This window comes from Podarcis muralis, chromosome 12 (genome assembly GCF_964188315.1).
Source record: "Podarcis muralis chromosome 12, rPodMur119.hap1.1, whole genome shotgun sequence".
NCBI classification, from domain to species: Eukaryota; Metazoa; Chordata; class Lepidosauria; order Squamata; family Lacertidae; genus Podarcis; species Podarcis muralis.
This window is the reverse complement of record NC_135666.1, coordinates 39,917,885-39,941,826: the sequence shown is the minus strand read 5'-3', so window position 1 is coordinate 39,941,826 and position 23,942 is coordinate 39,917,885. Positions and strand designations below refer to the sequence as shown.

Here is a 23,942-nt window from a genome sequence, read left to right as displayed (position 1 = left end):
CAAATGGTATTGAGCAAATAAGCATAGACTGAAATCCCATGCATGTTTACTAAGTCCCATTGAGCTCAATAGGCCATACTCCTTAGTAAGTGTGCTTAGGATAGCAGCTATAGAGTATTGCCTTTAGTTTTTGCATTTTTAAAAGAAAATATCAACTAATGCATATTAGTTTTAATATCAACTAATGCATATTATTTTTAACAGGATATGTACTACTGTGACTAGATTATTACTCGCAGACTTACTTGGGTTGAAGCCTTAGCATAGAAAGTGTGTGGATTCACACCTGCAGTTGTTTGCTGCATGTACACCTGAAAGTGTGGCAGAAGATGCATGTCTTTAAACATAACATGCAGTGGACATGCATCATGGAGTTGCAACCAATCACACTCTCCCAGAGCATGTGCATTCACCACATGTCCCTTGAGTGCTGCCGGCTGTGCATCTTTTTCATACTTCTCATGTTTACCACAGCAAATATTTGTGTGCATGCAGCAAACATGGCTCCTCCATAAAGTTATGAATCAGCCAGTCCTAAGAGAACTGCTAAATCCTGACAAGCTTAAAAACAATCTAACTTTGGTAGGATCCTATCTCTAATTACCCATCCAAGTTAATTCCTATTCAAATCATTCTTTATCTAAATAAAATTCCTTCCCAGAAAACTCCCTTATATTTGTTAACAGCAAGCTAAAAGTATCTTGGTGAAGGAAACACGTTTAAAGTATTCAACACCTCATTTCTTTGATTATTAACCTACTACTGTGATGCTGCTCTTATTTTCTTACAGTTGAGCACAACAAAAATTTTAAGAGCTCTTTTAGAGGTTATATGTGGCTAAGAGAACGATTACAACTCCTGTTGCTTGGTTGCTTTTTGTCTTAGGTTCCTGAGAATGATATTGTACACCCCTTAGAGAATTTTAATTCTAATTTACAACCAGTTTATAATTTTTTGAAACAATAAAAAAATAAAATTGAATTTCAACTATTATAGGCATAGACCGATCTTCAGCTCAGTCCTATGAATTCCTGCTGTTGTGCCGGAACTTGTTTTAATGCAAGCTTATTGGGAATATGATTCCGGTCAACATCCCAGAGTCTTTTTCAAACTGTGAGCTTCACACTGGTGACACAGCGAATTTGGTCCTGTTATTTTGATGTGCAAAGGACAGTGTTGTCATTCCCCTGCCTCTACCAAGACTGCAGTTTAGGGGAAAGCTGGCAGGAGCTAGAGAATATCTGGTTCTGGACAACTCATCCCTTAGGGGTGATTATTTAAATGCTTCAGGTTTTCAAATAGGGTCCAACTTGGTAATGAACAAATAGAAATAAACGAAGCTGTTTAAAGGGATCAAAGACTTGCAGGAAAATTGCACATAAAAGAGCATTTGAAAAGAGATGCAATATATAAACGTTTATATGCTAATGTCAGAAGCCTTGAAGCAGAGATGGGAGGATTTGAGTGCTTGGTACTAAAAAGAGAATATAGATATAGTGGATATATCAGAAACCTTGTTGGAGCAGTGAAAATCATTAGGATGTGGATCTCCGAGGATATAGAATCTTTAGAAAGAAATGTGTTGGGGATCATGTTGCTCTGTATGTCAGAGGGCACAGATTCCCCCCAAATAAACAGAAAATGTAAGATGCACAAACTGCTCCACAGAATCACTGTGGGTGGAAATGCTAGATGCCAAAGGTAATTTAGTACTGCGGGCATACGACCAAAGCCCCTGATGAAAACTCAGAAATCAGGAAAGCAGCCGAAGGGAGAAATGTTGAAAAATGTGTGGCTAACCCTCACATTCACTGGCTAAATGTACATTTAAATTTTGCAATTGTGACTTTAAACAATTATAGTGTAATCCTATGCATGTTTACTCAGAAGTCACTGTGTTCAATGGGACTTACAACCACAGCAAGTATGGTTAGGATGGCAGCTGTAGTCAAAACAATTACAGGGCAATCCTATGCATATTTGCTCAGAAGTCACTGTGTTCAGGGGGACTAAAAATGTGGTTGGGATTCCAGCTGTAGTCACCTAGCAGACTAGAGAGAAGGCTTAGGCTTTATCCTGAATGGTGCTGAGGACCTGGCACAAGACAGAAGCACTGTCGAGCTGTTCAGCTGAGCTATATGCATACATATTAAACATATATTTTGAGACGAAAGTTCAATTTGGCCAGGATTAATTTCAAAATTGTAAACTTTAATAAAAGGGGAGGGGGAGTTGAAATGAATCATCATGGTGGAAAATCTTATTTACTGGCAATTGTTTAAAACCACTATAATCAAAGCTGACCTAGAATGCATGCCACAGAATAAGAGAGGTGCAAACATTTCTGGATTACCCAATAGGCAAACTATGTACAAGTTCAGGGCACCAGCGAAGCATGGCACCAAAACTGTGTGTGTGTGTGTGTGTGTGTGTGTGTGAGAGAGAGAGAGAGAGAGAGAGAGAGAGAGAGAGAGAGATTGACACTTGATTAAAATAAAAAGGCGCATCAGATTAGTCATAGTGAGAAAAATCAGATCCTTACACTCTTACGGCACACTTCTCCGACATTTTTCTGTTCTCTTTTTATTACTGTACTTATCTCCACCCAAACCAGGAAGCGTCCTACTAATGTAGATTGAAATAATACGAGGAAATCGGATCCTGTCATGCGTTGCAATGAACCACCTTTTATTTTATTTTTAATTGTCCAGTCTTACATTATAATTTAATATAGTTTTTATTTTTGAATTATAAATGGGGGGAGCACAATAATCTTCTCTAAAGGGCCTCTAAAGGTCTAAATCCAGCCCTTTTGGACAAGAAAGTTCAAAAGGATGACAGTGTTGTTAACAGAGTTTAAGGAAGCTATAAACACAAGCATGTTTCTTCTAAAAGGTATAGCCCAATAAGGACAATAAAAAGGAGTAGTCACTCTGGTAAAATAAAAACAAATGGACAATAAGGCAAGGAAAAAGAAAAAGCACTGGAAGAGCACATTTTTAAAAACATGACAATAAATAAATAAACATATATGAAAATCCGAATCAGAAAGCCAGTTCTGGACCACCAGATGACAAACTGCGAAAGGTTTACTAAAGTTATCAAAGACTGCAGAGAAGCTAAATTATTTGCATCAGTTTTCATGTGACATTATTAGATAAATACCCGTTGAGGAGAGGTATCTGAAGAATTAAGACAAGAGAAAAGAGATGAAGTTCTGATGCTAACTAAGAAATTACAAGATAAAGTCACCATGTCCAGAAGATACCCAAAAATTCCTAAAAAGCTCAAAACTGATATTGTTGTTTTTTGAACAAAAATATGCAAATTATCACTAAAAGCATATATCATGGAGAATTAAAAAGTAGCCGATGCATCATTGCTTTGAAAAAAGAAATATATAGGGGAGATAGGAAATTACAGACGCATCAGCCTAATTTCTCTACTAGGTAAATTGGTAGAAAGCATTATCAAAACCCAAATTATAAAACATATGTATAAAACTACCCTTGATTAAAAAGAATGCAAGGAAAGTCTTGTCACACCAGACTTCTGAAATTCTTTGAGAGTATTGTCATATTGGAATAACCCAGCTGACATTGTTTTTGAGGATTCCAAAATGTTTTTGACAAAGTCCCTCCTGAAAGCTTCCTGAATAAAGTCATTCCAGATAGGGATAAGATGATGGGTCCTCTTTTGTGCCAGAACTGGTTAAAGAACAGGAACCAGAGAGTAAGAACAAATGGACAAGGTTTTTATGACGGAGGAAGAAAGCAAGCCCTCCCACTCAAAGACCTGAATCATCAGATGAGCAGTAAGGTAGCCATAGTTTAGTTGTGGGTGAGACCATTCATTCAGGATGGAGAAAATTCATACAAACTTTCAAGGGCTTCAAAAGTCCTATCCCAAGTGGCTGACTGGGCAAAAATATGGCAAATGAAATTCAGTATAACAGAGTGGTGCACACTGAGGCCATTCTTCTCTCTCTCTTTATCTCTCTCACTCACTCACTCACTCACTCACTCTCACACACACACACGTGTGTGTGGGGGGGTGTTGATGGAATGTAAACTGGCTCCAGCTATCCGCAAAACAGATACAGTACATAGCTCAATGCAAAGCCTAACTGGAAAAGAATATTAGACTAGATGGACTCTGGACCTGGCCTACCAGACTCTTAAGTTTATTGACACATTCTTGCTATTTCTTTATTTCTGGCCCAAAACATCAGCTGGAACAAACTATTGTCCCTTTCTACAGTTCCAGTTTCTGGGTTGGCTACTCTAGTGGGTAGATGCTGAGTATGCATTTCTGTGTACCCACACATGCAGGAAAATGTGTGGAAGGAATACAGGGTTGTCTAGAAGTTAACTTGTGAAGGATGGTTAGCTGAAGAAGGTGAACACCTGCAGTAGCAGTCGTTGGATGGGAAATGATGTGGCTCTTTCAGAACCATCATTCTGGTTTACGTTCCTACCGGTTGTTATAGCAAAGAGCAATTGTGATCATTTGTTGCCTTGCATAACTTTCAGGGGAGTGATTGTATATAGAGGCTGTTCATTTCTGTTCTCCTGGTGAGAGCTGGAGAGGTTAGGTGGTCTCTGGGTAAGAGATGTAGAAAAAAGGGTAAAGGAAAATGCTGTATTGCTCTATGCACTTTTAGATAATTTTTTGTTTCAGTTCAGAGGAAGAAAGTAGGGGGGGGGGTGTTAAGGCAAGAAAGCCGCCCTCCCAGTTTATTTTGTGGTAGTTCTATGGCTGGAAGAAATTTTATGGAGGGGGAGATGAAGGTGCACCTTTTCCAAATTCATTGTGTAAGGAAGATACAGCCTTGAAAAAAATCACGAGCCAGGAAAATAAATGGAGGTTGTATTTTATTGGCAGGTAAACCTGTGTCTTCTGCTTTACAATTCCAAATCATTTTGGGGGTGGAGGAGAGTCAACAATAATTGAGGACTTGATTTTGAATGAAAATGAACTGTCTGTGGTCTACTGTGACCTGCTTGCAGATAAAGCATCTTGCATATGTTACTACATGAACCAAGGAGGAGTCTTGGAATTCTTGGAATAGTCTTAGGTGATTTCACTTGAGGATGCCAACAGGAGCCTTGCAGATGTGCTCTTTTAATTCTTTTAACCAGTCGAAGAGAGCTGTCTCTGCAAAAGAGATGTTCCTGTCCTCTTGAACAAGGCAATTGTGATAACTGTTACAGTATCTACTTTTGGATCACCTGCATTTACATTCAGTTTCCTGTCTGCCTTTTGGGGGCACCACTGAATAGGTGGTGGCTTGGAAGTTCCAGGGACTTTTAGATTAAAAATGGTTATATCTTTATCAGTCTGAATTGCTTCTCAATTTGATTTCGAATCCAATTTAAAGTGCTGGCATAGCCCTAAATAGCTTAGTTCCAAGTTACCCAAAGAAAAAACTTCTCCACTGAGTTCTTCAGGACATGTCCTTTTTCTGAGCCCCTTCTCTGAAGCCAGGTTGGTAAGGACAAAGAGCAAGATATTCTCAGTAGTAACTCCAGCTTTTGGAATTCCATCTCCAATCAAGACCACCCAGTGGACTTTATCTTTGTCTTCTGGAAGATAGTTCAAACGTCTTCTATTTCAGAACAAATAGTGGATGTCCTTTTAATGGACTGTTCCCTGCCCCCTTACATTATATTTTCTTGTTTCTTCTCACTTTAACTGATATTGTTTTAGATATGTGCAGTGTACATTCTTCCCAGCAGTAAGCCCGACTGAGTTCATTGGGACTTATGCCCAAGTAAGTGTGTGTAGCATTTTACTTTTAATGCTGTAATCCTCCTTGAGGGTCTTTTTGGATCACAGTGCAGGACATAAATGTTAAAAGTACATAAAATAATATTTCCAACATACATTTTATATGTACACATCAAACAGACTACCCTATCCACTCTCAAATACCATGTTCCAAAAAGCAGATTTTTTAAAGATCCACTCCTCTTCCAGCTATTAACTCAAATCCTTAGCCTACTGATTATTTAGTGCCTGGAATAGACAACATTTAAACGTGTTATTACCCTTCATTATGAAATACTGAATTCTCTAAGATGCATGGTACTTAAAAACAATACCTTTAAACCACAGGTATCTAAGGGATTAAGTTGCTCTATGGGCCAGTTGTTTTTCATCTAGCAGACCTACTTATTATACAATGCTAACTTTCACCCTTGCCCATTAATTTTCATCCGAACTATATTTAGTAATTCCCAGTGTAGCACTTAAATGCAGGATGTGGGGTGGGGAGCCATTTGAAAAAGAGCTATGTTATCAGGAGATGTAGTGAATATCAGTCTGATTGGGTGACGATCTGGTTTCTTTAATGGTGGTCAACCCAATGAAAATGTTTGAGAACTTCACTTTGTCAACAGTTGGTTAGATTGGGGAAACTTGCATATTTTTAGCAATTGCTAAATATTTGTTTATCTTAATTTGTGTTGCTTTGTTATGCTTTGCAAAAATCCTTTGCAGTAGGAAAGTCATAATGGGGCAAAAGGTGGCAGGTTGGTCGTGGTTTAAAAGCTCTATACCTCTTAATACAATTGTGTGGGTACACAAGCAAGAGAGAGATATTCTGCTCATGTCTTGTTTGTAGGCTTCCCATGGGCATCTTGTTGGCTTGTGTGAGAAAAGAATGCTGGACTAGATAGGTATCTGATTCAGCAGATACCTTCTTAATATTTTCCGAAAGGAAGACACCAACATATCCAAAGGATGTTTTGTCAGTTGACAGGTATAGTGAAAAGCACCTTTTAGTGGGTTACTACTTCTGTTACCTCAGAATATGTCCATTATGCATAGTTTAAAATTTGCCCGAAGTTGTATATGGTGCTCCAAGCTCTAAGACTGCCATCCTGTGCACATTTAAACTGCTTAAAGCTACTTTCTGCAAATGTATTTAAGTAACTATTCATAGGATGTATGTCTGCTACTTATTATCTCTCTCCTCTTCCTTTGTTTGGGTTTATATTACTTTTGTAACAGTGCTGTACTTTATGTGACATGAGGGACTGTTGCTAAAAGGAGGTGAAGAAAGCAACCCCCACTGTGTGCACAACTCAAGACATTTGTTTGGAATCTCTTCATAATGAAAAGAAACCACATGCCTCTCTGTAGTTCCATGCCACAGGGTTCCTATGACCCATTTGATCAACTACTAGTTACCATTTCAGAGCAACTTATCTGTAGGTTAAGTTTCATTTTTCTTAGTTCTGACACCCAAAGATTTCTTCTTCATAAATGTGTTGCAACTTACGTGCATTTAACCCAGGGGGCAGCAAACTTTTTCAGCAGGGGGCCAGTCCACCTTCTTGTGGAGGGCCGGACTATATTTTTTTAAAAAACAGAACAAATTTCTATGTCCCACAAATAACCCAGAGATGCATTTTAAATAAAAGCACACATTCTACTCATGTAAAAACACACTGATTCCCGGATCGTCTGTGGGCCGGATTTAGAAGGCGATTGGACCAAATCTGACCCCTGGGCCTTAGTTTTGCCTACCCATGATTTAACTTGTGCACATTTAGCTTTACATGCTTGGCAAAAAACAAAACAAAACCCAAAACAACAGACTTTGGCAATTCTACCCACCATTGAACCCAATGGGTTTTGACTATATGTGATTTTGGCTTTAGGTTCAATCCCTGGAACATGACTGCCATGTAAATGGCAGGCTTACTATACTGTTAATTTAAGGAAAATACTTTTTCTTCATTTAGTCCGTTTATTTTACCAGTAATCTAGCTTTTGTGTAACATGATCCACATTCTGCTTATTAAAATAATGTATTGCATATAAAGCGGTTAAGAGTGTGAGCTGTGTCTACTCAGAAGCAAGTCCCCTCAAGTTAAATGCTGTTTACTTCCAGATAAATCTGTAAAGGATCTGCCTTATTGGTGGCAGATACACAAGAAAGGAATTTGCAACTACAATTAATTACAAGCCTGGAGAATTTACAGCAGTTTTCATTTCATAGAATGCTCTCAGAACATAACAAAGAGAACATAAATGCAAAATTTGTGTGATCACTCTGAGAGAGATACGGCTTTCTTGTGGCATACCCTACTGAGAATATAGTACTGAGATTACAAACATGTATTGCTAATTAATACCATAACCCCAAAGCTTTGTATAGATGTTAAAGTGGGTGTTAGGAAAGGGCATGGCTCGTTGGTTAGAGAACATGCATGCTAAAGGTCACAGGTTCAATTGTTTGTTAACTCCGCAGAGGGATGGGAAATCTCTCTTCTGACGACAGAGCTACTGCCAGTCACTGTAACCAGTTCTGAGCCTGATAGAGCAATGGTCTGACTCTGTAAGGAAACTTTCTGTGTTTCTACCAAGCCAGCTGTGGCAGCATGTTTTCTGTGTTAAGTAGGGTAGCACTCTTTCATGTGCAATAAAAACGTTAATATATTTATTAACATTTGCATCAGCCGCAATGTAAATGTTAAGAGCAAAAGTTATAAACTGGAAATCCAAATAGAATTGGTTGTTCGGATTTCAGCTTATTGACCAGCCAAATCAAGCACTTTCCCAGCCATAGACTCTCTCCGTATTTGTGTGGGGATAAAATACAGACCTCTCTTACAAAATTGATATAAGCATTACTGAAAATAATGTGAAGGGCATTTAAGGAGGCATTTAAGCAGTTAAGGATTTTTTTTTACGAAATTGCTGAAGACCCATCTAAGGTTGACAACAGGTACCAATGTATCTGAAAACTTCTTAAGATTGTGCATTGCTGAGTTTTCCCCAGTTGCACATACATTTGGGTCTGATCATCTCTCATTTCTGTGCCACATTTAACTTTATGTGACTCAAAATAGCGCTCTAATCTGACCAATAATTTGCTAATATAATAACTTGTAAAGCCAATGGTTAAGAAAGAACCTGTTTGATCAGAAAGCAGTTTCTAACTGTAATTGCAACTATTGATTCCATACAAATCAATTACAATGTTGTGCATCTTCCAATATTCAGATCCGAATTAACAAGTATTTCTGAAGCCTTCACATTTTCTCTACAGAAATGTGCTGATACCATCATTGTAATGAGTGGTATTCAACTAAGTTTTACTTAGAGTAAACCCAGTGAAATTAATAGCCCTAACTTAGCCATGTTCATAAATTTCAATGAGTCCAATCTGACTGAGTACCAGCAATCAGTCACAATGTCATCTAGGGATATAGCACTGTTACATTTGGCACACAAATTTTTGTTTTACCCTTTAATTTAAAGGTATGTATGCCTCGATTAATACCTGATCAGATGATCAAATAAAAATAACTGATAGTTTATATATTTTCCATACTCTTCCAAATAGCCAGCTGAAAGTAGAAACCCTTTCCATGTCTGATTTCAGTGTATAAAATAAAACTAATAAGTAAGTTTTGCTTGCATTGTGCTGGAGTGTTTTCTGTTCTCTATTTTGATATAAACTTCATGCCCTGAGTTCTAAAAGTAAAATAAAAAGTAAAATTGGAATTTACTGCTGGGGCTTCTAGGAGGAATATTTTGTCCTTGCTATAAGCTAAAGAGATAAAGAAACTACCAGGTGCAGGAACAGCTCAGTGATAGGCTGCAAAGAAACACAATGCAATGACTGCTTACAAATAGTATACAAGACAAACTATTCCCCCCATCCATTAGTTTCATTTAGTTAATAAAAATTAATATTTTATATAAAATAACACCCCATTCCATTATACCATAGCAAAATATTATTCCACGTGTACACCAATGTTTTCTAAGCCATCTATCCATAGCCTCTTTAAAATATAAACACACACCATTTATTCTGAAATTTGTACAGTTAATGAGTATGTGCACCCTTGATTTAAGATAGGCATTTTCCTCTAATAGCCACGTCCCAAAACTTACTCAACAGTCTTTAATTGCCGGAATATTGTGTTTCCCACTTAATTTGGCTAAACAAATCTTTATTGCCACCAGCATGAGATGGACCAAGTCAATGATGTTAATTTAGATTAATATTTTTCAGAATATAGCCTAATAGTAGTAATACAGTGGGTACCTCTTGTAGCATCATCCAATATTTTTTCAGTGAACATTTGCAGGGTGGGATCTGTAGAGAGCTTTAACCTACGTTGTGGCAGGTTCCTAATATTGATCCAATTCCCAATCCACAAGAGGACCTCTTCTTTTATTCCAGGACTACTAAACTTTTTAAACTAGATCACCTCTTTCTATATGCTTGTTGACACTCTTAGGAAAATTCTAAAAGGTCCATGAGAAAATATTTGTCCTTGTAGAAGCCATGCTGAGTCTTCTTCAGTGAGGCTTGTTCTACATGCTTAGTTATTTTATCTTTAACAATATTTTCCAGTTTTCCTAGGGCAGTCATTAAGGTAACTGGACTGCAGTTTCCAGGGTCCTCCCCCCACCCCACTTCTAATCCCTTTTAGAAATTGATGTTATATTGGCTACTTTCCAGTCCTTAGGTATGAAAGCTGATCTGAGGGACAAGTTATATGTTTTTGTCAGAACACCAGCAATTTCACATTTCAGTTCTTTGGGAGAGCTCTCAGGTGGATGCCATCTGGATCTGACGATTTGTCGGTTTTTATTTTATCTATTAGGCCTAGAACTTCATCTTTCATCACCACTATCTGCCTCAGTTCCTCAGATTTAGGCCCATTAATTTCACTGCGTCTACTTAGATATAACCCATAGATTCTCATTTAGAATTCCTATGTCTACATTTCCATACCATTCAGTTTGTTTGCATTCCAAGTTTTAGCCCATTACAGAGAAGCAATTTGTGATATGGAGGTATATGCATTTTTAGAACACTAATATTGATTGCTTTTGATTGATATCTGTTTATCACCATGCTAGGTACTACATAATTTTTTGTTTCAGGTTCATTACTTTATCACAGTACTCTCTTAATTTATCCTTAACCATGATATTCCAGGAAAGATACCTAAATTGTTGTATGACAATTCAAAACAACAATGAATCCCTTTCATTATGATTTGGTGATTTGATTGTTTATTGTCAAAAAATTTTAACTGTATCCAACCACAATCTGGATACTTTGTCAAGGACTGGATGTGTTTGACATATGCTTCCATGGTTGAAATCCTATTCAGAATTCAGATTAATGAATGCAAAGGACACAAAAAGTCTGACTGGTCACCTATTTTAGAATGTGAACTTCGTTTTAGAGTTGATTGAGAAATCACTTAAAGTTGTGTACTTGGACTAAAATCAGTTTAATTTGGATTAAACAAGTATAAATACAGGTTCAGAATTTTAAATAGCTTGCTGATTACATTGTAAGAGGGTGATATCCAATTGTGGCTGTCTTCCAGTAGAATGGACTTTTGCTGGTGCGATAGGACTTCCCTTTTCACCCTCTCCCACATGAAACAGTATACGGTACCTAAAATCTAATTTTAAGCCTTTGGGACTGTTCTGAACCAAGTGGTTTGTGAGCCACCTATTTATTCGTGGTATCGGAACTAAAAAGTCTTAAATGCACAGATATTGTCTTAACTAGCTTGTGGTCTGTACTCAAACTTCAGTGAAGTAATTGTCTTAACTCTTAAAGCTAATGCAAGTAGAAAGAGAAGGCAAACTAAGAGCAAAGCTATTCTGGAGTAGTGTCACTGGTGTCCACGAGACTGTATTGGATGAATTGGCTTAAAGACTACAAGCTTGGGGCTGATTCACATTCATGCATATTTATTTTATCTATATTAATTCCCAGTATACAGCCTTGCATCCAAATCTCTCTAGATGTTGTACAAGAAGATGAATAAATCGGCCATTTCAATTAAAACAAATATAAATACATACACAGGACTGGAGCAAGGACATCAAACCTGCAACTTTATTGTCTAAAGGACTGAACAACCAAACTTTCACCTGATACCTGAAGGTCAACCAAGTGAGTGGTAGATGAATTTCAGGGGGAAAGGAATTCCGGGGCTATGGTGGCACCACACACAAAGAAGGCCCATTAAATGTCCTCACCAAATTAACTGTTGCCAGTGGAGAAACATTGAGAAGGGTCTCCCTGGATGATCTCATACACAGCTCATCACTGGATAGCCATTAGCTGAACTGCAACGTAATAACAGTTCTTGAAATAATGCAAAGGCATGCAAAAGCATGCAATTGCTTGATCCGTGGTGGGTGTTTTACACATGCAGGTAATCGCTTGCATGTGTTGGGGATACTGAGTGATAAAGATGCATGTGTGAAGTCACCAGCAATAAATATTGTGTGTCTCTGGGCAAGCCCACAGACACACTGAATGTTAAATTATTCCACCTTCAGCTGCACTCCTTGAAATAACTCTGTTGTATAACACTGTTATGTTTCAGGCCTCATGCTCTTTATTTCTAACACAATAATCTATTCTGTGCATTGCTGGCTGTTATAAATATTTTATACATTTCACCCCATTACCATTTTCTGCACACACTCTTTGGTATTTGTGTTTACTTCAGTAGACGTCAGCCTATATTTCTCTATGTAACTTTGATGCTTTGTTCTGGTGTTATAGTAAGGTGCGTGCGCGTTTAATACACTTGTTTTTTCTGAGCATTTACTAATTTGTACTCTTTCTGTGTTCAAAGTTCATAATACTCCATTTTTCATTGTGCATGTTATGAAAGAATCATCTTCCTGTTGCCTATTTAGGAAAGCTCCTTAAGCTTATATGACAGCACCCTCATTTCTTGTTTTTTAAAAATACATTTGCATTTGAGGTAACACAAGTAAAGATTCTGCCAGTCATACACATCAATTAATAATTAGTCTGATCCAGAAGCCAATTATGTTGCTGTACTTGGGTTAAAGAATGAAGGAGTAAGATGAAAGTATCTTGTATTTCAAGTTGTCTGGCTTAACTGGTCTCTGGATCACAGCCAGCATGTTTGTGAACTTGTATTCCACCCCACCCCCTATCATTATCAGTATATAAGCATCTATCCCCTTGGATTGTTTGCAGACTGTTTCTTCCTATCTGCCAGTGTGGTCTTATTCCTTCTCTAGCTGGTACAGCATGTGCATTATAGTGCTCATAATTATAATTATTATAGTTGCAAATAAATAATTTACCACCTTCTGTACTTTTCTGTCCCTAAGCACTGGTCTTCCTTCCACCAATGCGGAAGGTATACTAAATTCCATTTCAACCAGCGACCAATAGCTTTTCTAACTTGGAAAGTGTTCAGTACCACATTTTCATGTATTTGACTGTTCATTATTATTGTGAATTGATTCACGTGAACAAAGATAAACAGCATTAGACATTTTTTCTAGGTTATTAAAGATGACTATGTCTGCCCAGTTTCATACTGTCTTTGTACTATTGTTCATTTCCAACTTTTCATCCCAAATGACAGTATTCAGTCCTTCTCTCTGTTGGATGAATGCAGCACTGGGACAGGATGACAAGGGTCCTATTCTTGTAATATTCTTTCACCTTTAAGGAGTTGTTTTAATGCTCCCCTTCCTTCACTTTCACCCCTTCCTCAGTACAAAACAAAAATTGAAGTATATGAAGTTCCTTACACTGTCAGATCATAACTCCTGTGTCATGGTACCCTGTCCATTTCCCCCATTTAATAAAAAAAGACTTCAAATGTCAACTTAACCTATTGTAGCCAACATGATTTACATCCAAATAAACATGCTTAGGTTTAAGCCTGAAAGTTCTCTTGGTTAATCCATTTTTATTACTAGGTTTCTTGCACTTACAGTCTGCAAGACACTTCATGTAAGATACCTGTCACCTTAACTATGGACAGTATCACTATTTACAATACCAGACACAGAAGTACACTGGAGTCTCAATATGGAATGACTCCATTGAATGACTGCCAATTGTTACCTTTTGACATGTTGCTAAGGACCCCCTACAAATGGGCGCAATCTGGCTTTTGCTAGGCTTGTAGACCCCAGCCCTAGAGATCCGAATTATTCTGCTTGTTAGTGGCACGCTCCCAAGAAAAGCATCTTCAATGCAACCTGTTCTTTGTGCAGAACTACTTCCATGGAAATACAACGCAGTGCACACGTATCCGTGTTTACAACAGGCAACGTTGCCTGCCCAAATGTAATATTTGCTTGGAGCCGGGTCACCTGAACTGGCATGTAGACTGCAGATCTGCTGATACCCTGCCAACTTTTCGAAAGGAGAACTTTCACCTCTAAGGTTCTCCCCCCCCCCCGCGCCCCCGCTCCCAAACAAGAGTATACACAGGCGCACTACATCCTGTCTCCCTCGCTATGGAACCATGACTGCCAGCCATATGCTTCCATGCCTCGCAGGCACCTGCTCTCCCTCTCCCCCCCGCCCCCCGGTCCCCGGCGATCTCGCTGCCCGCACAGATGCCCGCGTTCTTCCGATTCCTACTTTGTTTCCAAGTCTGTTGAGTGCGCTACCAGAGTTGCCTCCCTTCGCCTTTGGCACCCGATGGGCGTGCGTGCGCCCTTGCCCTCTCCTGCTTAGGTCATGGCTGCTACCGGGCTGATGTTGGGAAGGCGGTCTCTCTCTCTCTCTCTCTCTCTCTGTGTGTGTGTGTGTGTTTATCGCACGGTTGCAAGACTCTAGTAGCGCCTGCTGTTCCTTGCTTTCCCTTCCCCGGCTCCTTGATTCCTCTTCCCCTCTCCACAGACTCTCCAACCCCTGCGCGCCCTCTCTCGTTGCGCAAGGAAGGTGGCCTCCGCTTCTGCCGCCGCCGCTGTTTTTGGCCTGTCCCTCTCGCCAGCCCGTTCCGCACTCCCTAATCGTTTTCGCCTCGTGCAGCTGCCGGCGGCATCTCTTCCCCTCTCCCAGTTTTCGCATTGCTCCCTGTTATTCTGGGTATTGTGTGTAATAAATGCACAGCCGCCTCACACTAATCAAGCTGATTACAAATTCTTGCGCGCCCTGTGCCGGAAATCGCACACCCCTCGGCTCTCTCTTTTCCCCTCCCTTTGCCTCTCTATCTCTCTTTCTCTCCCCCCCCCTCACTTTTAACCCCCTCCCCCTTCAGCCTTAACCCTCCAGCCCCCTTTTTTAATCCAATTCCCCTTCTAGATGTCCTTTCTCCCTTCCACCCCCCCTCCCGCCCCAGTTTACTCCACCGCCGCCGCCGCCACCTCCTCCTCCTCCTCCTGCTTGTCTCTGTGTCTCTCTCTCCCTCCCAGGACGCGTCGGATGATCCGGGGCCGCCGGGGAAGAGCTCCAGGCAGCAGCAGGGAGGCTACGTCCTCCTCCTGTCTTGGGCTGTATACATATTTTAAAAAAAAGAAAGGGGGGAAAAGCCGGTGGCCCTCGGTGTTATTTTGTATTAAAATGAGGAGGAGGAGGAGAAGGAGGAAGAAGCGGCGGCGGCAGCAGGAGCAGAAAGCAATAGAGGAAGGAGCAGAAGAAGGGACGGCGGCGGCAGCAGCAGCAGCAGGAGGAGGAGTGATGAGTCAACTAATAATTTAATGGGGACAGAGAGAGAGAGGGAGAGCGCGAGCGAGCGAGAGGGAGAGCGAGCAAGCAAGCAAGCAACGAACGTCCGGGGGACACACACTCACACACACACACGCAAACACGCAGACACACCACCCTGTAACATCCAGCAACAACCACCAAACCGGCCTAAATAACCATAATAGCCAGCCGAGGGACAACAAGAATTTTGAAAGCTCACAGGATTTATTTTGTTATTACTATTTGGGGTAACCTGATTTTCCCTTCTTGCACCCTCCTCTCATCTTCTCTCCCCAGCTTTCGTTTCTCCCTAAGTCTTCGGAAGTAGATTTATTTTTTTATTTTTTTATTTTTAATTCTCTTCTCCGAAGTGAAGTGATTTTTTGATATATTTTTTTACTTTTGGTGGTGACTGTTTCCTTCCGCTCCCCCCTCCCTCCCTCCCTCCCTCCCCAAACGCAATCTCTCTGGGTTAATGAGGAAGGAGAGGCTTTCTGCATTATTATGATGATGATTATAAAAAAAACCCCCGAACAGCAAGGACAATAGTGAAACTGAATTTTAGTGCCTTTACTGGAACTTTTCTAATATCCTTTTTACGTTTTTTTGCTATGTTTCTTTTTCTATGGAGGGTTTATGCAGAAAGTTTTTGGATTAGTTTTTTGGGGGGAAGGGGGAAGGGATGTCTTTAGCTTCTATTTTTTGTGTGCCTGTGTCTTATTAGAAAATAATTGTAAGGGACAAGATCAATACATTTTCTGTTTTCAGAAATATTAGGCAGAAGAGCTGTTTCATTTCCTCCCCATCTTCATTCTCTGATTTACACTTTTTTTGAAAGCAGAGTTAGACAGGTTACAACTTATCTCAGTTTTGCTTTTCTTTTCCTTTAATAGAAACTTTTATTATTGTGAGCATTACACTTGTCTGGTTAATTTTTTAGACTTTTTCATTCCCCGTTATTGGTGAGACTACGATTCTCAGTACATTAATTGGAACCTCTGCCCTCCCCTCCCCCCCCCCGCTTCTTGCCTCCCCCTCCCATGGCTGTGATGCTTTGCTTATGTGTTTCCCCTTCCCCAGAAAAATAGAATTTTGGGAGGGAGGTATCCTCCAGGTTTCCTTAATTTTTTTTGATTAAAAAAGGACTTAGAAAACATCAGACCCGAGCTTCTTCCTCCTCTTCAAGAGATCGGTGTGCAAAGGAAATCTCCTTTGTTTCCATTATTTATATGCTGTCAAGTTTTGAAGTGGTGAGTTTCAGGTCTTTTTATAAAATTTCGCTCAAAACTGCAGTGTTCCTGTTTCTAGATAGTGTTTTGCTTCTTTGTCTCTTTAAAAGGTCACAGTGAAAGCTTGGCCTGGATTATGACAGCCATATGGAATGGATAAGAACAGAGCCTCTCTTAAATGTGATTAAGGGGTTTTATCTGGAGAGAGGAGGAGGGGAAAGAGAAGAAAGGGGAGGGGGCTAACTCTCGAAGTGTTGAAGGTATAACACAATACTCCATTCTCCTAGAGGAAGGATGGCTCTGACAGCTGAGTTCCATTTTTTTTAGAAGAAAAATGCTTAGAATGTCATATTGCTATGTTAGTAGTGCACTTAGGAAATTGTACCTTGAAACTAATGTTTGTGCTGGAAACTTGTGCATAGAACAAATGCTTGAAGGTGAAACAGGCATAAGCTTTTGGCCCTGTCATCTTCAGAGTTGTTATAGGCAAACCATGCTGACAGTTGCTCATTACTATTTCAGGTGGAGGTTTTGATGAACTTTAGCATGGAGTTCAAAATTAGTAAATTAGGTGTTTTATGTGCACACAATCTTGCTTTGCGACACAAATCTTTTTACAAGGTGGCTGAGCTAAAAGGATGCATAGTGGGCGGGTCTTCGAAGTCCAATTTAAAACGACCTGTTCCATGTGTTTAGGCAATATACATTAAATGATTGGTAATCTTATCACTTTTGTTGGTTGGGCAGGAGGTAATGGCGAGCTGGCTTGTGATGGCTATTCTTTCTAGCAGGTGAGTGTTAGTTTTTAGAGAGTGACAGGGACTTGCCTGTTTGAGTACAAGAGAAAAACTAGAATCTCAGACAAAGTGTTCTGGTGAAGCACTACCAAATGCTATAGATGTTGGTAATTTAGATGTGCAGTTTTGGGTTAAATAGCAGTTAATGTAATGAAAAAGAATAATCTTGATTAAAAAAAGTGATTAAAGTAGGCATATTTATTGTTAATGAGACTCATAACCAAAAACAGATGGGACCACAATCAACGGTAAACCTTTGGTTCTCAGCATGTCACCCTAGAGTGTAAGGATAAATAACCATTATATTCTAAACTTTATAGTTATTCAGCTGGCATTCTTAAGGTTGCATCTAAACCTTCAGATAAACACAGTGTTCATGCAAGACAAAGCAGTGTATGATTAAACAAGAAACAAATTACAATAGGGATATACAGCATCTTCACCAAAATGAAGATTTCGTCAGAACTGGAGAAGTGTAATTGATTTATTCTGCATTCTGTATTCACAAGTCTATTTCTTTCTATTTAATTGTACCTTCCCTGCCCCCATGTTTCAGTGTTTATGCTCAGTGGTGTAAGTACTGTTTCATAAATGACTGGTCACCTGTTCTTAGAGATCATACTGTATATATGTATATAATAAAGCAGGCATTGTAGATAAACTTTAATTAGGAAAGGTGGCAGAGACCATATTTTAAAGTAAGTATTCACCCAGAATGAAAGTACCATCAAAACCTTTCACACATTTTCACAGGAGTCAACAGCTTCTTTCCCTCTCTCTGTGACATGTCAGTATTAACAGTACTTATCTGTAACTTTTACTGTGTATCATTGAACATGATGATTTAAAAACGAATTAGCAATCATGGTGAACTGAATTAAAATTTCAAAAGCAGTGGTGTCTGTTTCAGTACTGAATATATCGTAAGTTGTATGTAGTTTTGTTATTTCATTTCACATCTCTTCTCAGTGTTCTAATATTTATCCAAAATGTATCAGGGATTTCTTTAAGTGCTGAAAGGTTTGTAATATGATTTCCCCAAAAAGTTGTGATTGTCCAAAGAGACATGCTTTTTCCACGTGACTTTTATAAGATGTGATAGTTGCCCTAGCATTTCTTAACTCTGCTGTTGAATATGGAAAACACATACCTACATCTTTTTATTTGTTGTCGATCAACCTAATTCCTAAGTTTAAAAAGTTAAGCTACATAAAAGAAATTCCCAGAGACTGTTGAGCAATGGGAACCTGGGTATTTTTATATATTAAAAGATACGTATGGATGTATCATATTACTAGTTTGATCTGTTGCATGCCTAGCTGAAAGTCTTATCCTCTTTATTCCTAAGGAGAAAACAATATACGACTTCTCTTTATTAAACAGAAATATTTTGATAAAGTAAGAAATTTGGTGCAAAAGCATAACCCTACAACATACACCTGAGAGACCTATAGCAGTGGGTATATTACTGTGTGAATGCTACTTAATCAGTCACACCTACTATTCTCACTCTTGAATTCTTAAGATAAAAATCCTGTATATACTGTAAATCAGTTAATGTATTTAGTAGGCTTAGAAATTCGTAAGATTTTGAGATAATTTGACAATGAAGCAAATTTCCTGAGAGTGTATTTTTCCTTAAGATACATATTTAATATTATGTGAACATGCTATACAGATGTATCATGTACATGTGTAAAGCTGCCTACATAAAACTACGCACGCGTATACAACACATATATATTTTTTTAAATCATGGCAGGTGATCTTTAGAGGCGGGACTGAGTATGGATCATTTGAACGAGACAACTCAGGGGAAAGAACATTCAGAAATGTCTAACAATGTAAGCGATCCGAAGGGTCCACCAGCCAAAATTGCCCGCTTGGAGCAGAATGGGAGCCCGTTAGGAAGAGGAAGACTTGGAAGTACAGGAACTAAAATGCAAGGAGTGCCTTTAAAACACTCTGGACATCTGATGAAAACACATGCTAGAAAAGGTAACACGATAATTCTGAATATGGAACATTATTATTTTTTTAAAAAACCAATATAGTGTCTTTTAGAAGAAACATATTTCCAAGATTTTTTAAAAAAATAATTTGTATTTCAGTACTACCTTTCTGTACTACGTGTATCTCATCCTGGCATTTGGAATGTTGAACTGTATTATTGGGTGGAGCATTTTTATGGGTGGAGTCCTTTTTAATAGGGGGAAAAAGACTCCTTACTTTCAGATTACCCATCTTGTTGAGAACCTAGTACTACTGCTACCAGTCAAAGATAACTCTTGTAATAAGCTCGTTCTGTGTGGGGCATTGAGCAAAACACTTTTATAGCTTGTGAATTAATAATAGGTTCTTGAAAAGCCAGATTTCTCCTTCTACTCTTGACAAGAGTCCAAAATTGGAAGGTTGACTGCATTTGCTAGTTGGCTTCAAGAAAGTGATGCAAAGCGTTTTTGGTGTTCAGTGGAAAACTCCTTTATGATGACCATTTTTCGCACTTTGTTTCCTTAAGTACAATTCATTACTGAGCAATGAACAACTTGGGTGTCATATTGTTCAATGACTGGTTTGCTGTAATTAGACGTTCTCACAAGAAAGAGACACTTTTAGAGCCGGTGACTGATTGTGGTATGTGTGTGTCTGCGTTATGTCTTGTATTATGAATATTTTAAAGTAGAATTAATAGTATACATGATTTTTGTGGATCATACACAACAGTCATGTTAATTTATATCTAAATGCACTGTATATAATTTGGCTTTTGTTTTAGCACTCCTTTTCTCAGTATAATTGCTACTAGTTTATAATTCAGATTTCTTCTTGCATTTACTAAGCAAAATACAAAATTTAACCAAGACAATTAAACACAGAGAGTTAGAAGGCAATGGCATTTCATTCTGATGCATAACATTTATCATACAATCATTTATTTTTTCCTTGGATTGGCGAAAACAAAGAATATATTGATCTTGGAATGAACAGACACAGCAGTCCGTATTGTTAGATCTGTATCTATTAAAAATGGAAAAACAGCACTTCAGCAAATTCTTTGGCCTCTGCTCATGATTACCCTATTTATTGATTGTTTGCCAAGAATGTATGCATCTTAAGAAAGCCAGGGTAAGGCATTAAAAATATAATTTATTGCTGCTTTTTAAACAGAGTGCATTAATATTATGCTGTGAAGCACTGGGGCTATATAAAAAAGACTTTCTGACGCCTGCAAACATATAAGTTCCATAAATTCCTAAATAGGAGATTTCAGCTGTCTCTGGTATTATGTGATATTTGCACAGCAAACTTTAATGCCAGGACAGTTTTAGACAAGGATTCTACAGACTTCTCTGCTTCTTATGGCAGACGTGCTGTTTACATAGACTCATAAACCTTCGGCAAAACCTCTAACACTGCCTTCAGGTTTAAATCATGCTGTATTTTTAGCATTGAGCACTGACCAGTGCTTTCCCCTTTAATACTAGAAGGTTATAAAGTTGCTGCACTTGGAGATCTTGCCAAGTGCTTGCAAGAGTGATCAGCTAGCTGAGATTGTGGTCTCCTGTCTAGCATTTTTCACATTTAATAGAAGGGCACTTGTGACAGGTTGTTGAGATTTAACATCTGTAGTCAGATGATACCTTTTGGTAGCTACAGGGGGATATCAAAAGAGTAGTCAAGAAGAGGCGCTGCTTCTTTGAGAAGGGTGTTTGTGTTTTAAGTGCTGGAGCTTGCAGGCCTTTCACACAATAACAACACTGACTTTCCCATTATAATACAAAATACCACAATAAATCTGTATTTAGCACCGTTGGGGGTAAATCCAGGGTGCTTTAGTTGGGAGGCTGTCTACTCCCCCCCCCCAAAAAAAATAATGTAATTTTCTTACTTTGCGGTCAGTAGGAGGGAAGCATAGAGTAAGCACAAGTTGATACTGTATTTCTAAAGCATGCAAAAATCTGTGCAGATTCTGCAGTTAGGCTTTTGATAGTCGTTCCAATCCCATCCAGTCCCCAACTCCCATGCTTTGTGTGTTTGGGTAGTGATGGGTCAAAGCATATTGTGAAGCAGATTTTATTCAAGCTCTGACAAGTGAACCAAGAAAGAAACCAGCAATTTACATTATGATATTCATGCTCTAGTCTTTTTTTTAAAAAAACACAAACAAACACAACTTCCTGAAGCGTCTTGCTATAAGATGCAAATTATTGGCAAATGTTTAGGTTTGTGGTCTGTGCTGAACCTATTCAGCAAACCAAGAGAAGCTTGTACATCTCTCTGAGTCTGAGCAACCCTGAAAGGATTGATTTGCCAAACTGATTTCTCTGGTGGTGAACTGCTCAGTGCAGAGGTAATTCAAATGGAGCCTTTCACTGTAATCTGCTACTGTATGTGTAAGAGAACAAAATGAACAAAGAGATTCTATAGTTCAAGTTACCTCAATGTCTTCGATAAATCACTTTTACAAGTGCAAATATGCGTTATATACCTTTTCCAGGATTGGATGACTTCTGTAAATGTAGATAGGGCAGTGCTTACAGAGGCATTAACGTTGTAGGACTAATTGGCGATCCTGGGCGCCCTGTTAAAGTAACCTTTGCCATCATTTATGCTAAAGATTATGCCCTCCTGGCACTATGCCATGAGACATCTCCCGTGTAGCGGCTGTTTAACCCTTTCAGATCTTGTCAGTAAAGGGGTCTGATCTGCATCACTGTAGGTAGCCAGAGTTCTGCCTCTGGCTTAGTGGGATGTAGGTGTTTATATTTACATGCAACTTCCCTCTCATTTAAGTCATCAGTTGTAATTTCGCAAGAACAGCTCCTTCCTATAGCAAGTGAGTGATACTTGTACGGTGCTGCGTGAACAGTGGGCTATTACTCCAAATCTAGCTCAAATGAAAGCGAAATTTTAAGAGCCACAAATATTCCGATGTTTAAAAAAGGCCTAGCCTGTTTCACTGGCAATGCTGTCATCTCATTGAGATCAATGAGAGATGTGATGTATGATTTATAAACCTTTTCTTCATCTTGATACATTGGGACCACAGAAATGTAAAAATAGTCCCTTGAAATTAATTTAAAAAGAAAAAGGGAAGTTAATTATGTGCACACATGTATGGCACAGTATTTTTATTTTTATTTACTAGTTAGCTGCTCAAAGTACATATAATGGCAGTAACTTGGGTTACAGTAAATGTGACATAATTAGAATTGTGTAGGTGTGTGTGTTTCTTTTCTTTCCAGAATGTGTATCTTGTTAGATGTAACTTGAGTGTGTCTTGCCTATTTCCAAACAGTAAAAACAGTTAGCATTAGATTGGGTGGGGTTTGGGTTTGGGTTTCGGAGGGGTTTTTTTTGCACTGTTTTGTAAATGTGAAATTTGAAGAACAGCCAGACAAAGGTGAAATTTTGTGACAATTAGTAATTCAGTATTTTTGGCACTACTGGGGAAGTTTTATTGTAAACAGAATTATGTTGATGGCATTGCAATGGCTTGCTCTGAAGGCTTCTGCAGAGTATGTATTTAAGTAGTCACATTGCAGACGCTCACAACAAATCAGATAGGACAACCAACATTATTTCTCTGCAGCCAACCTCACTGTTTCTGTAAGCAGGTACTGAATTCTAGAGCAGACCAACACCTGTACATACACCTGTTATAGCATTTTGTAGATGTATGTGTGTGATGTAGCCTATATCTGGCAGGAATCTGTGGGTAGGATTTCAGCTGCATAGCATTTCTTTGACAACCCATTCAGAAAGTACATGTAAGTAACAAGGAAATTTTGATTTCTTAAAATTGTTGTGTTACAGGAACCATGCTTCCAGTTTTCTGTGTAGTGGAACATTATGAAAACTCCATTGAGTATGATTGCAAAGAAGAGCATGCAGAATTTGTTTTGGTAAGGAAGGACATGCTATTCAACCAGCTGATTGAAATGGCATTGCTGTCGCTTGGATATTCTCATAGCTCTGCTGCTCAAGCAAAAGGTAAACATTTCTTGATAAATTGCAAAACAGTCTTCATTTACTTTTAGTGGGGGGACTGGGCGGACAGGGTATTCCTTATTTTCAGATACGCCGTGCTAGAGCTTATAATCAGCAGCCATGTAAAATGTATATTTCAAATTTTGCATTGCATTTTTCTTAGCATATATTTTGTTCGTGTGAAACATTGGAAGTATGGCTTTGTTTTTAAATGCCTTCAGTGGAGTAACAATCCTTAATAATCTATACCACTGAAGATCCATAAGGAAGAGACACGTTTCAGCAGGTGGACAGTTGAGAAAGTTAACCTTCCCCCGCCGCCCAGGACTGAGCCATCTCTTATTGTTACTTACAGGGAAATTTACAAACGCATGTTTTTCAGTATAGTAACTCGCTCAATATCCACCCATCTGTTAATGTAAGAGGAGAGGACATACTTGATTGATT

At 38.8% G+C, this 23,942-nt stretch overlaps 1 protein-coding gene across 21 annotated transcripts in view; it reads left to right on the top strand.

The window, feature by feature from the left end:
• Nucleotides 1–23,942, top strand: part of SATB1 (SATB homeobox 1) — a 118,846-nt gene that overhangs the window by 10,238 nt on the left and 84,666 nt on the right. For 8 of the 21 annotated variants that reach the window (XM_028751547.2, XM_077916247.1, XM_077916246.1 and 5 more), the window contains exons 1-3: nt 15,151–16,728; nt 19,267–19,502; nt 23,322–23,498. In XM_028751547.2, the coding sequence (XP_028607380.2) occupies nt 19,292–19,502; nt 23,322–23,498 (388 nt within the window). In that variant the 5' untranslated portion in view covers nt 15,151–16,728; nt 19,267–19,291. Of the gene's footprint in view, nt 1–15,150; nt 16,729–17,454; nt 17,499–19,266; nt 19,503–23,321; nt 23,499–23,942 lie in introns of those variants that run through there. The other 13 variants (XM_077916249.1, XM_077916248.1, XM_028751550.2 and 10 more) reach the window with 9 other exon arrangements.